The 14,778-nt window shown below is 42.9% G+C and overlaps 1 protein-coding gene across 1 annotated transcript in view; it reads left to right on the plus strand.

The window, feature by feature from the left end:
- LOC147010809 (uncharacterized) overlaps nt 1–14,778 on the plus strand; it is a 53,909-nt gene that overhangs the window by 25,121 nt on the left and 14,010 nt on the right. The window contains exons 3-4 of the mRNA XM_085860063.1: nt 2,679–2,800; nt 7,335–7,428. Coding sequence (XP_085716189.1) covers nt 2,679–2,800; nt 7,335–7,428 — 216 coding nt within the window. The remainder of the gene's footprint in view (nt 1–2,678; nt 2,801–7,334; nt 7,429–14,778) is intronic.

Consider the following 14,778-nt stretch of genomic DNA (forward strand, 5'->3'; position numbering starts at 1 on the left):
TTATCATTAAAACATTCTACATGAATAGTTGCACCTATGGTGAAAATTTTGCCTCAATCCGACAAGTGGTTACGTCGAAAAACACTAAAGTTCTGTGCGGACAAACAAACAGACAAACAAACGGACCAAAATACAATACTTTCTCTTCTGGCGAGGGTGAAAATGCCAAATTCAAAATCCCTGGCCTGGATGGGATCCCAGGCTTCTATCTGAAGCAACTGGATGCTCCCCACAAACACTACGCGAGAGTATTCAATGAATGTATCCAAGAGGAAAAGCCAAAGGTTGAATGGATCACAGAGGGTAACACCTTCCTCATCCCAAAATCAGAAGAAACCCAACTACCCACAAATATCGGCCAATAACATGTCCACCAACAGCATATAAACTTCTTACAAAAATAATCACAGAAATGATGTACCACCAGTCCACCACCCAACAAACCAAAGAGGGCTAGAGACAGAATAGAAGGAATGTAAGAGCGGATATTACGGAAGCTACTACTGAACAAAGCCATACTTAAAAACTCTGAAATGCAAAGAACCAAATTGTCCACAGCCTGGGTAGATTATAAGAAAGATTTTGATAGTATCCCACATTCATGGATAATAAAATGCATGCAAGTGCACAAAATCAATCCCAAAATAATCAAACTGATTCAGAAAGCAAAGGATCTCTGGAATACCATGTTGATACTGCAGCACTCAGAAGGAAAGATCAAAATACCAGGGGTGAATATACGATGCAGAAACTTCCAGGGAGACACGGGATCCTGTTTTTCCTGGCTCTGGACCCACTGAGCAATCTCATAAATGAGCAAGGACATGAATATATCCTAACATCCTATATAAGAACATCCAGAGAGACTCTATTGCATATGGATGATATAAAGCTCTTCACACCAAATGACAAAAAGCTGACAGAAGAACTGAAATTAGTGAAGCTCTTTGCACCATATATATCTGGTACTCCAACTTAGTGAAATTAATATAGTGGAATTTGGCTTAGACAAGTGTACCAAGTGCACATTCATACAGGGTAAACCAACAAAAGCAGACAACATAAACATTTGACCGAGATACAACAATACAGGAACTATAAAAGAAAACGTCATACAAATACGTTGAAGTTGAAGAGAGCCACCAAATATGTCGCAAAACAATTGCCAGAGAAGGCCTGTATAGAACGAGGCTCATCCTGAAAATATATCTGACTCCGAGAAACAAAATCAAAGCCATAAACCAACTTGCAGTGCCAGGATTCCAATACAGCTGCAGAATAATAAACTGGCCACAAGTGGAAATCAACAAGCTAGATATCAAAACAGGTAAACTCGTCAACATCCACAAAATGTTTGGTCTAAATAACACAGAAATCAAGAAAATGACCAAATATCAAGATCTCAAGAATGAAGTGAATCGATCCTGGAAGCTAAAGAGTGCCAAAATTGGAGCAGCAGGAATGGTAAAGAAGAACCTGACAAAGATCCTACAAACCATCCCTGGAAACATTACCACAAATAAACTGCAGTTGAAGGCTCTCCATGACTCGGTGAAGATCCTGAAAAGAGCCCTCGGAATAAAACTCGGAGAACAACACTTCACAACTTAGGCCATAAATCACGACCCTTCACCGAAATGACAGTGGATACTTTGAGTCCTGGGAGGGTTCCGTTCCACAAACTGAAACCGAAATTCAGGAGATAACAATCAATGACATAAGCCTGGTGTTGGCTTCATGGTTCGGGTGGTAGGCTTGGGATCCAAGGATCCTGAGTTCAAATCTTACTTGGCTGTTGCATTAATTCCAGGTGGGGATGACTGCCTGTCATCCTTCCAAGGTCAGCAAAATGAGTGCCAGTTTGCTGTTTTCCTGTGTCGGAGTGGTAACCAGTCCAGGATTGTGCCCAATAGCCAAGGAAACTGCTGAGGCAGCACCAACGCTCTGCACAGAGCATGGTACTAATGGATGGATGGAATCAATGACACGCACGCTTCTTCTTTAACCAGTAGATGCAAAATCTCGTGTAATCACCTCTGCCAACGAAAGTGGACAGAGGTTATGTTTTCATCATTGTCTGTTTGTTTGTTTGTGAGCAGGATATCTCAAAAAGTTCAGGGTGGATCCAGAGGAAATTTGGTGGATAGGTTGAGTGTGTGACAAGGACAAACTGATTAGATTCTGGTGAAGATCCGGATCTGGATCCAGATACTATAATTGTTAAAGTGATTCATCACCATTGAGAAATGAGGCCAAAAACGATATATAGCAGGATATTTCAAAAAGTTGAAGTCGAGTTATGACAAAAGTTGGTGGATGAGTTGGTTAGGTCACAGGAACAAGCTGATTAGATTTTGTTTCAGGTCCAGATCCAGATCTGGCCTACCAGTAGGATACAAAACGTAAACGGTTCAGCTTGATGGAGGTATGCACTCCAAATGAGTGCTGTTCCATTTCCTCTTGTGGTCCTGGAACCAAAGAAAAGATATATATATTTACAACACCACTCACAACCCATCCAGCTCCCACTCCCATCATCCCCACCCCTCCTCCCAAACATGATTAATTGTAAATATCATAATAAAAAAACTTACCCTATGTGTTGATAGGCCTCACATATGACCTTCCCTCTCAGACAAGGATGATTGGAGTACTCGGGTAAAATGTGCCGTCCACAGGCCTTGCACCAGTCCACATCCTCGGCAGTTTGCAGTATGGGCAGCTGCCTGTTCGGCGAGCTGAGAAAGTTCTCCAAGTCTCCAAGTCCTTCATTGTGCAGAAGCACAGTCCTTGCTCTCAGGTACTTTTGCAAGTATTTTTGGCTTCTTTTGGAATCTTTGTGAGCCATTTTAGGTAACAATCCTCATCTCGCATACACTATATAAACATACTTTGTTTCCCCAAACACCGCCGTTTCCTCAGTTTTCTGAGCATGCGCACCGAGCATTCTGGGGTGGATTACTTCATTTTGAAAGTTCTGTATTGTTACATACACAATGTTTTTCACTATATATCTCAACAACAAGCTTTTACCATTGTGAAAGTATCTCTTTCTCCCTCTCCCTCTCTCTCCCTCTCTCTCCCCCTCTCTCTCCCTCTCTCCCTCTCTCTCTCTCTCTCGCACTCTCTCTCTCTCTCTCGCACTCTCTCTCGCACTCTCTCTCTCTCGCACTGTCTCTCTCTCTCTCTCTCTCTCTCTCTCTCTCTCGCATTCTGACCCTCTCTCTCTCTCTCTCTCTCTCTCTCTCTCTCTCTCTCTCTCTCTCTCTCACTCTCTCTCGCACACACTCTCTCCCTCCCCCTCTCTCTCACGCATATTACAAAAGTAAAAGTGACGAGGTCTTTTTGCAGATTGCAGATTGTTTGATGGACCAGTCTTTTTTCTTGCTGGATTTGCCTCGCTGCCAGTGAATCACGCTCAATCCCATTCTGGAGGTCAGGGCCTTGACTTTCATTTCAATCAAGGTTTTCATTGCAAATGCAAGTATAAAACATTAACATTCCTCTCTCGGTAGCCATACAGCTTGGCACACCCACCGTTCAGTGGCTTCGTACGTGCAGGTGCGAAGGCTCTGGTGAAGCTTTTCAAATTGGGTGTTCCATTTGAGATTTTTTTGCCCTCCTGCTGGTTTTCTCTTTCCAGCACATGCTGCGCTCCAATGCAATGTCTTCCTTCAAAGACAATACACCGGGGTGAAGAGCTCTTCTTCCATTGCCTTTGATTAATGATTCGTAAACACAGCTTTGGGTACAGCTCGATGACTTCCAATTCACTAGGCACCGTTTGATGGAGATGGACCTGTCGTCGCAGTGAGCAGGAATGATTACTTTGGGATCACAAAGCGAGTTTCGAACATGATGCTGCAGCCATCATGATGCTGCAGTCTCATCGCAGAACTCTCAGGCGTCCATGATTGAAAATGCTCAATCTGCCAAAGTCATGACCCCACCCACTCTCTCAGTGGAATGCCCATCAAATTTGGCATGGGACATTTGTTTCGCCAAAGGTACAACCAAAGCATAGTATGGTTTATATCTCAGCAAAAGTATGACCAGACATCAGGTCTGCAGGTGGGAGAGATTTGATGCATAAATTTAATCCCGAGGAGGAACCGGGGTGCATTGGGATGTTACCTCCAGCAGGAATTCTCTGCCGGTGATGTAAAAAAAATAATAAACCAATGTCACCCGCAGGGTGACCCGTATCTTGCTAAAAGGTGACCACGTGTGACTTCTTTAAGGTCACACTGAGGTGAACAGAGCTGCTATCCACCAGGAGCGACTCCTTGAGGAATATCTGCCTATGAGAGATTCCGATGAGAATCGTTCTACAGAGTAACCATGAAAAATATGCGTTTGCCTCATAACGTCACCAAATGACGACATAATGTCTCAAGCTTGACATATCTAGAAAGCACTCATCGAGGTGTTCAATTTGAGGTACTACACGATATGGTTCCTAAAACTTGAAAATTTGACCTTGGGGTCAAATTTGTTTGACCTTCGGCGCTAACCATGAAGGTCAAGGCCAATCGCCACCAAAAATTAATCAGCTGAGCGCCAGACCATGAACTATATTGCCATGAAGTTTGAAGACGATCCGATCAAAATTACTCAAAAAATAAGGGTTTTGTCGACTCCCCTGATTTGCGACAAAGTGACCTTGACCTTTGACCTTGACCTTCAAAATTTTGTGCGCTGAAAGGGACCTCTATAGGCCTCTGATATGCGAAGTTACAAAAATTTCCAATGATAACTGTGCTCTGCAGAATTTTTTATACGTGATTACAGACAAACAAACAAACAAAAAATAAATAAAAACATACAAGCTGACTAACATATCTTGCAAAAACTTCGTTTTGGAAGGTAAAAAAGCCAAACACATTGGTACTTTCACCTCAAACGTTGTGTTGGCCAGTGTTGGCAATTCATACCATGAACAATACTTTTGATACTTGATATCATTAGCCAGGAATAGCTGAAAAAAAAGAGATGTGCCAACATGCCCTGGTTTCACCTACATCAAACCCTATGATATGAGGAACGTTTACCATACACAAAGACCTACATGGTTGAGGAGCTTTCATTTATCAGTTCCTGTGTATCCATGTTTTCAAAATGAATATTTTTGTATGAAAGCATCCCGAGCTGAAAACTTTCAACAGAAAATGAATCGATTGATTACTCAACTCTCGGATACAAAAATCATTCGATGAGGTTCCAATGTGAAATTTCCCCAAAAATATGGAATGAGCATCCAGCAGAATAGAATGAATTACGAAATGAATGTTCTATAAGCAAAAAGTTATTGCCAAATTTTGTTGAAACACACAAAGAGGTTAATAAAGTTAACTCTTTTTTTTTTCTCTCTCTCTTCTTCTAATTTTTCTACTTTGAATACCAATGCTGACCCTCATATCTATTCTGATTTACTTTTTGCTGATATAACAGGAAAGATAAGGTATCAATGCTTCCTTACTGCATGCTGAAAGGACGACGGAAATGAACAAAGCAACGACAAAGGGAAATGGACCAAAGAGGCTGAGGTTTCGTGGAAGCTGGGGAATAAGAGCTTTGTTCCAGATGGATTAATCTGTTGAACTTTTATAAATGCTCCTATCGATCGATTTTTCACTGTTCCATATCCCCAGTGAGCAATGAGCCAGACAGTTTGCATGGTCTTTTTCAGACTCCAAGATGTGCAGAACACACACACACACACACACACACACACACACACACACACACACACACACACACACACACACACACACACACACACACACACACACACACACACACACACACACACACACACACGGATTCCTTTGTTCTTTGAGGATGAAAATGTCTTAGAAAGCAAGCTGTCAAGCAGATTGACGCCTCGAACTGATGCACCATGGGCAGAGTCGAGATGGCTGCAGGAATGAGTGTGTAATGAGTTTCTTAGGTTTGGGGAACCCGTGCTTGTGCGGTTGATGAACAGTCTGGCGGAAGGGGGGCTGGGTAATGTGGGGGGGGGGAGCTCAGGTACCTTCCTCTGGGTGACCTTTTCGCCATAGTCTTTGAGAAAATATGACACACAGCTGATTTATATCTAATGGCGTCTCAATAGCCACGTCTAAGTGGCCAGGTGTTTGTCTTTTATAAACCCTTGCTCTTCACGGACCATTATCTTACAAATTACTCAATTGGACTGAATACTAAATATGGCTTTCAGGTGTTTTATTGTTCAGGTGCTTAAACCGGTGTTACATCAAGCATGTTAACGGTCTCACCGTGATGTCGTCACAATGAACAATCTCTGAATTATTTTTGAGTCGATGCCCTCGTTGGCAGTGAAAAGTGTTTTCACCTTTGACCATGACACGACGATCACCTACAACTGCCTAAAATAGCAGCAGGGAATGTTCTCGAGGTGTTCGAGGCTCACTAAACTGGGGTCCACTTGCTCGGCTTTACCATCACTCACTGTATGTCGTGTTTCTCTACCGATTCCACCTCGATGTGCACAACTGTTCTTCATCGTGGGACATTTCCATTGAGGAGACACCTTATCTGGACCTTATCATGTCCCATACCCACCTTCATCTTTCCCACTTTATTCACCAATTCGGTGCGATCTCTTCTAACGATGGTGCATGGGAGCATCAACACAAATCTTTTGGGCAAAGCAATCTTAAACCATCCACTGGAAATCACTCAAAGCTGTTCCATTCGGGTGATTATAGGGAGGAAGGGGTGGTGGGGTGGGGAGGATGAGGAGGGTGGTGGTCGGGTGGTTTTTTTTGGGGGGGGGGGCGTAAAGCTTGAAGAAAAGCAATTTACCTCGTTAAATGAGCTGTTTTTCGCCTCAAATAGCCACAGATTGCTCCATTAGAGATTTCCCGTGCGGTCAGTTCCTCCAGCTCGGCTGCGAGATTGTCACAAAGTTTCAACTTTTGAAGTGGGTAATGTGGAGCTCGATAGCTGTTCGTCTCCAGGACGACCGAAGATCACGAAGCAGAGTCGGTTGCAATGTGTGACCAGCCGTGAGCCCTTCCGGCTGGGGGCAAATCTTTACCGATTAGCCCTTGCCCTCAGAGAGGAAAGTGGCAGAATTTATCAAAACAAAAGCCCTGCAGCATTAGAAACTGCGAGTGAGAGGCTAGCTGGCCCAAGGCGTAGATCTTTATACATTTCCCTTCCGTGGGTGCACTCGGCCCATTTGCCATTCATCTCCAACTTGCACCACAAAGCTGACACCTCTCAAATCCACACACATGAATTACTGAGACAAATGCTGTGGCTAATTTGGTTCTCTCTCCCACTCCACATCCCCGTCTGTCCCGCAGATCCTTCCGAGTGGCTCGGAATTGGTGTGGATGGTGGTTACCAAGGAAACGACCAAATCCCTCAGCACGTCGTGTCTGGGAGAAGAGCAAAAAGGTGAGGGCCCCACAATTTGGGCCTGCTCGATTAGGCTTCTTGGCCTAACCTTACAGGCCCACACAGGCAGATATGAAAACACGTGCGGCCAGTGATTGGCAAAGCACAAGATTAACTGGGTGGGTGACCTTGACGCGAGACTTTCGCAATGTTGTATACCGATGATATTCCTTTTGAATTGAATCTCAGCTGCTCAGGCAATGTGCAGGCCTTCTGGCCGATTGAGCATCCATTTCTGGCCGTTAATATAGTTATCCTCTCTCGACCTATTCACGCCCACACAAAGGACATTCTCGTTCGGTTTTTTCTTACAAATCATTTGAAAAATCAAGCCGATCACATGAAGACGAATCTGTGATTGGTTGCCATTTTGTTTTGACGCTATTTGTAATCCGATCGAGCAGTGAACTGACGTGAAATCGTTCTTTTATTCCCACGGAATTTTTATACGCCCGATATATGTATATATGTGTATATATATATATATATATATATATATATATATATATATATATATATATATATATATATATATATATATATCGGGGCGTATTATGTGATACCGGTCGTTCGCCCGTCCGTCTGTCTGTCTGTCCGTCCGTCCATTCCTGTCCGCACTCTAACTCCCAAAGTTTTCAACTTTCACGTTTCATATTTGGTACATATGTACAGACTGTGGAGACGGTGTGTTGCGACATACGTTCGTCATCTAAAGTGGTTGCCATGGCAACCAGGATGCTGTTTTCCATGTAGTAGCACAATTCTGTATATACCTTCTTGTTCGGGCATATATTGTGCTCACTTGTTTAATTTTTGAATCGTTATAAATTCTAAATGCATTTCTGAATGACCCTCACCCAGCCCATGTGCCCTCACCTCACCTGTCCTCTTACTGCTATCCCTCTGTCTACACAGCATTGTTCACATTGCTCTTCTAGTTGAAGGCTCACCCCCTCCATTTTTCATGATTAATATGACGAGGCAAAGTATAAGTACTCAAATGTTCCGCTGCCATTTGAAGTAGTTTTGGATGAAGTTCTGAATTTTAATGGGTTTTCAATACCTTTGGAATGCTTTTCATTAAGTGCCACCCAAAGTTTCACTTTTCTGATGCAATCAACTTGTAAGACGTGTGGACAATCCTCGACATGCAATTTCAAAATGAATGCCGTACTCAACTAAAGCTTGGCTGGTCAGAGTACTGCCTAAAGGGGACCATTGGATCTTTATAAGGTCCACGGTGCAGGGAGGACAGCCGGCTTAACCGTATCGTCTAAACTCTAAATGATGGCTTGAATCTGATTTTCGACCTTCTCTCCCCCCTTACCTGCATCTTACATGCACGTCCTTTCCCCCTTCTCTCCCTTAACTCTTCCTCCCTCCGAAATTCCTTTCCCTTCTCTCTCCACTCTTCCCACATTCACCTACCCTCCTTTCTTTCTCCGACTCACATCCCCACTTTCCGCTCTTCCTTTTCTCAATTTTCGGTCTCGTTCTAATCACTCCACCTGGACCTGTGCGTACGTGATAAATCGATGGCTCCCAAGCAATCTCGCCACCGCTGACATGCGTTCGTAATAAAAGGAAGTTCAGGATGTGGTGGAAGCAATTACAAAGTCCTCTTTCTCACGAGATAAACCAGGACCGTAACACTTCAAGGTTACCGCTCTGCAGGCAGACACATCCCGTGCCGTTATCTCGGGACGTGATTGTTAGCTCACAGCTCTCTCTCTCACACACACACACACACACACACACACACACACACACACACACACACACACACACACACACACACACACACACACACACACACACACACACACACACACACACACACACACACACACACACACACACACACACACACCAGTGGCAAATCCAGGGGGGTTTCCTGGTTGCCTGGAACCACCACCCCAAACAAAAAAATATTTACCATTAGTGGTAAACCCAGGGGTTCCCTGGTCACCCAGAACTCCTTCTAGTATGTCATATAGGCACTACCATCACTCAGGTAGGTCTCACGAGTCATGATATTTAAGATTGAAACATGAAGTTTATTGAATTCAAGCTATTTCATTTTTAGTTATGCATTTAAATATTAAATTAATTACCTTTTATATCTTTTTGCACAATACATGCATATCAAAGAATTTATTTGAAAGCTGCAATAAAGTTTTCATAACGTTCATATGACTTAGATTTTCTGTTATTTGGAACCCCCCCCCCCACCCTACCCAATTCCTGGATTTGCCCCTGCACACACACACACACACACACACACACACACACACATACACACACACACACACACACACACACACACACACACACACACACACACACACACACACACACACTGTGCTATCCTTTCGACTGACAGATGATCTATATGGTAATGGCGACCTTTCATCCCAGTATGGGCTTTCTAAACAAACCCGCGTGAATTTACCCCTTTCTCTGCGTGCCTCCCTCGCCACCAAAGCCTCTCCCGACATTGAGCAGACAAAGGACAAATCAGCAGACAACGGACAAATCATAACGGCATTACTCGGGCTGTTTGTGTCTGAACCCATTGTGCTTTGGTGAAAGGAAACTGGAGATGCCGGGGTGGACATTTTCCCTGGATCTCAGGGATAAAGACTCGTGACGTGCTTCACAGTGTACACCTCCATCTTCAATTCAGCCAGAGCTGCGGAGCAGACATCTTATCTATTTTCCCCTTTTCTGTTTATCTCCCCGACGGATTGCCAGGCTCAGATATGCCCATGAGAGACCTTGGCCTCCACAAGACTTCGGAGCGACGATTTGTTTGAAGCGAGCGACAGACGGAGGACACTACCAAGCTTTCCAGTCCATCAGCTTGTTGAGTCCTGTCGATCACGCTACATCTGTGTATATCCTTTGTTTATGTCCCCCTTTTCCCCGACCCCGTTGTGGAATGTGGATTACCAGACCGGTGAGTGCGAAAATGTAAATTTTTCGACGTAGCAAGTTTCAATTACCAGGATATTATGGACTTGCATTTTGTGTGTACAAATAACTTGGACACAGAAGCCGTCACACCCGTGCTTTATCCGCATCCCATTAATTTATTCTATCAGTTTATTCATAGTCTCTGATACGAACCAGGCATGTGTTCCATTGGCAAGCTGCTTGCTATCGCTTGCCAGTTGCCAGCCGTTCTGTGTCAACCGCTTTCAAGTCGCTTGGCAAGCGATCAAGGGATCAAGGGCTGCGGTTTGTTCCGTTAGCAAGCACCATGCTATCGCTTTGCTAGCCGCTCGGCAAACGGAGAAAGCGGTTGAGAGTCGCTTCGTTTTGATAGCAAAAACGTCTGCTGCAGTCGTAATGTTTTTATTTGTATTATTGTTATTATTTCACATGTAGCCTGTTGCTTGATCGTTGCATCATTTTCTCGGAGCACGGCTGTGCCACTGAAGCAACCGCTTTCAACCGCCCCCTTTTCTCAGTAAGCCGGAACTCATTTTGCCGACCTTGGAACGATGACAGGGCGAGTCAACCCACCTGGTGTTATTTAACGGATGGACAGAGGCTCAATCTCAAAACCTTAAGATCTTAAGCCAGCCACCTTAACCGTTAAGTCAACACCAAGCTTTAGTCATATTAAAAATTACACTACAATCAATGAAATGTTGAGAACCAGACCCTTGTGAGGAATACTAATATCATTGAAACGTGCATTTCATACTTTTATTGTGTCTACTTTTTATCCAAATTCTTCAAGATCCTACCCCTCCCCCAAAATGCACAGTGGTGGGGTCCGTAGTTCAGCTTGGAAGGGGGTTCCTCCTTCTGACTCCTCATTTATTTTTCTTTCTTTCCCTCTTCCTTGTACTCTGTAGCCGCTGCTAACCCAATCAATTGGTTTTACTAAGTTGATCAAGAGGATCGAGTAAAACCATGATAGCATTATTTACATGGCGACACCCATGTTGTTAAGCGGTGCCGAGCAATACGTTCCGTTTGAGTGCTTGCTTGAGCGCTTTGGATCAAGCAAGCAGCAAGCAAGCCGCTTGCTAACGGAACACACCCCCATATCTTTACCTTTTACTTTAGGGAAGAGTGGAGGGGGGAGAAGAAAAAGAAGGAGAACAGTGGGTGCAGGCTCAGGGATATCACCAGGGTGTTTAGCTCTATTCTCCCTCCCCCCTCACCTCCTACAGTGTATCTAAGCCTCAGTGTAGTTTTAAACACAAAGTGCAAAGGTTTGAGCAGACAACGGACAAATCTTAATGGTATATATGGGATTTGAGTGTCCGAGTGCCTTGTGTTGGCTTAATGATTCGGGTGATGGGCTTGGGATCTTAGGCTCCTGAGTTCAAATCCTGCTTTCTCGTTGAATTAATACCAGGTTGGGTTGACTCAGCCTGTCATCCTTCTGAGGTCGGCAAAATGAGTGCCAGCTTGCTGGTATCCTGTGTCAGAGTGGCGACCTGTCCAGGATTGTACCCATTGATCAAGAAGACTGCTTAGGTGGCACCAACGCTCTGCACAGAGTATGGTCTCGATGGATGGATGGATGGATGGATGGATGGATGGTCTCTGAGTGAGTTTTCAACACGTGAGAGCAATGTCCATAAAGTTGATTCCTGTAACTGCTTTTCACCTGTACATGAATCCTAAATTGGACATCTTGCAAATTGTTGATCCCATTGTACCTCTAAAACATGAGGCTGTCATTTCGCTTGAACAAACTTTTACTTTTACTGATCTGTCAAGGACATGTATGAGGGACATTTGAGAAGTTCTCAGAACGAGATACTCACAGTAGTTCAACAAGACATGCCAACTTTTTGTTTTTTTTATCTGCAAGTCTTTGAATAATGTAAGTGTCTCGTTCGCAAACATTTTTGAATCCCCACATATGTGCGATACATGTCGTGAGAGGCAAACTTTCACTTTAGTGTAACTTCTGCTTTATACGTCACCGTCATCATGAGATGAGGCAGAAATCTCGAATGCGATTGGCTGTGAGTCATCCGTGCACATGATGAGGTGGAGAGGAATTGGATGTGACGCGGTGATGCAATTTCTTGCTCCGTTGACTCAATGAGCAAGGTTGGCAGGTTTGGAGGAGCACTTTGAATCTTGAACCTTGAATCTCAGGTTTGCGGTCGAAGTTCACGTCAAACTGGTGCCTCATCCTAAACGTGTCAACCATAAAACACATGAATAGCGATTGATTATATTCTATATTTTTAAATCTATTTTATTGCCCTTATTTTGTCTGAAACTTCAGAAAGCGAACCTTGCATTTTTGTCTGTGAATGAGCAAAAGGGCAACCATGACGTACAGAACTTTCCTTGTCTGAAGAAGTGATCTACTCGACGTGATGCATTGCCTGTACCAGCATTATTCAGATCCAATTCCTTCGGTATAATCGAAATGTTAGACTCACGAAGTAAGGCACATTCAAACCGTTCCACCAAATTAACTATCTTGCCGATCAAAGCGTCTATAAACACCATTTGATGAATGCGGTTGAATCTTCTGGAAACTCGATCCGTTCCATATGGAGCAGTTCCCACAATGTATAACCCACAGACCATCCATATAATCTCCGGCTATATAGTCAGTCAACAGACTATCTTGATTAAGCATGTCTGATTGAAATGGCAACCGCATATGTTGGGTGTACCCGGACCCGAGCAGCACCGGCTCGGCTCTCATTTATATACGATCGCACACTTTATTAGCGTTGGAGCCTTGAAGGCCTGCGGGCTAATGACAGTCCTTGCACATTTCGCCGTCATTAGTACATTTAATACGAGTCTGCCTGGAGGAATTTGTATTCCTCATTATTAATCGAAAGGGGCTGGTGTCAGGGACTGACAGAAAAGCGATTTAACGCACAAGTACAGCATAGCTAATCCACATATGTACTGTGTATATATATGTATATATATATATATATATATATATATATATATATATATATATATATATATATATATATATATATATATATATATATATATATATATATGTGTCAGTGTTGTGTTGTGTTGTGTTGTCACTGAACTACTCCCTTAAACTTTTGTGAAATCGTACCAAACTTCCGGCCTGCACTTTGCTCTCCCGTGTGTATTTATTTCCTCGTGGTATTTTTTATTTTTATTTTCCAAACTGAAATATTCAACTTCAATTTGCTTATATAAATAAATATATTATCACAAATATTACCCTGAAGACCTCAAAGACCCAGCAGACCCCAAAAAGACCCTTTAGACCTCAACACCATTTCGACCCTTTACACCCTTCAGACAGATTAGACAGCGTAGACCCTTGACCATTTAGACCGTGTGGACTTTCTTATATCACAAAAAAATATTCAATGAAATATACCATTAATATTACAAATAAATTTGTATCATGATTGGTGTAAATCATGCCAACACAGCAAATCTGTTACATCAATCCCTGCAATGACGTGGAGAAACGAACGCAGCGGGCCGATCCACGCTAACATATATGTATATATATATATATATATATATATATATATATATATATATATATATATATATATATATATATATATATATATATATATATATATATATATAAATAATTCCAGAAATCTCTGTGTGTATGCGTGTGTGTGTCTGTGACCTCTGTTTCTCGACAACCACTGGTCCGATCTAATTGAAACTTGCCAGATATATTGCTGGGGACCTGAGGATGTGCCTTTTCAAGGTTTGATATTAATCGGACAAGTGCTTCCCAAGTTCTGGCCATTTATTTTCCAAACCAATGACAATACACGTTGTTGCGTGGGCGTGGCCGATGGGGAAGGGAAGCTCAGCCACGTTCCCTATTATGGGTTACAACGTACGGGCTTCCGGATAATGATGACGTCGTGTATTCTAATAATTTCTCGATTTCTTATGCGCATTTATAGATAAACACAATGCCCCAAGTTGTGATTGTTTTCATATTAGACGGTGCATAAATTTCGGTAACATCAGAGCGAGCTGGTATGCTCCGAACCAGCAAGTAAATTTTTTTTCTCTCTTCTCTTCTCTTTTTTTGTTTTTCCTTGCCATGACATTGCGAAAATGTAAAATACGTTGGCGCTAATTGAATAATTGTGTATTAAAACTAAATTGCGAATAATCGTAACTGCGAATAATATGCGAACTTCCGGGCCACGCACGTACGGGCACGCCAGAGCGAAGAAACGGCCTGTGTGTTTGTTGTTTGTTGCTCGCGGTTTGAATATTTATTTATGAATTTTTTTTATTTATTTTTTTTTACAGGCATGTACTAGTATTTACAAATTGTCCAAATTCCATCTTTCTGCTTGGCAAACCACCCCAGCATAA

This window comes from Eptatretus burgeri, chromosome 16 (assembly GCF_056783735.1).
Source record: "Eptatretus burgeri isolate ZD-2024b chromosome 16, Ebu_testis_v1, whole genome shotgun sequence".
NCBI lineage: Eukaryota > Metazoa > Chordata > Myxini > Myxiniformes > Myxinidae > Eptatretus > Eptatretus burgeri.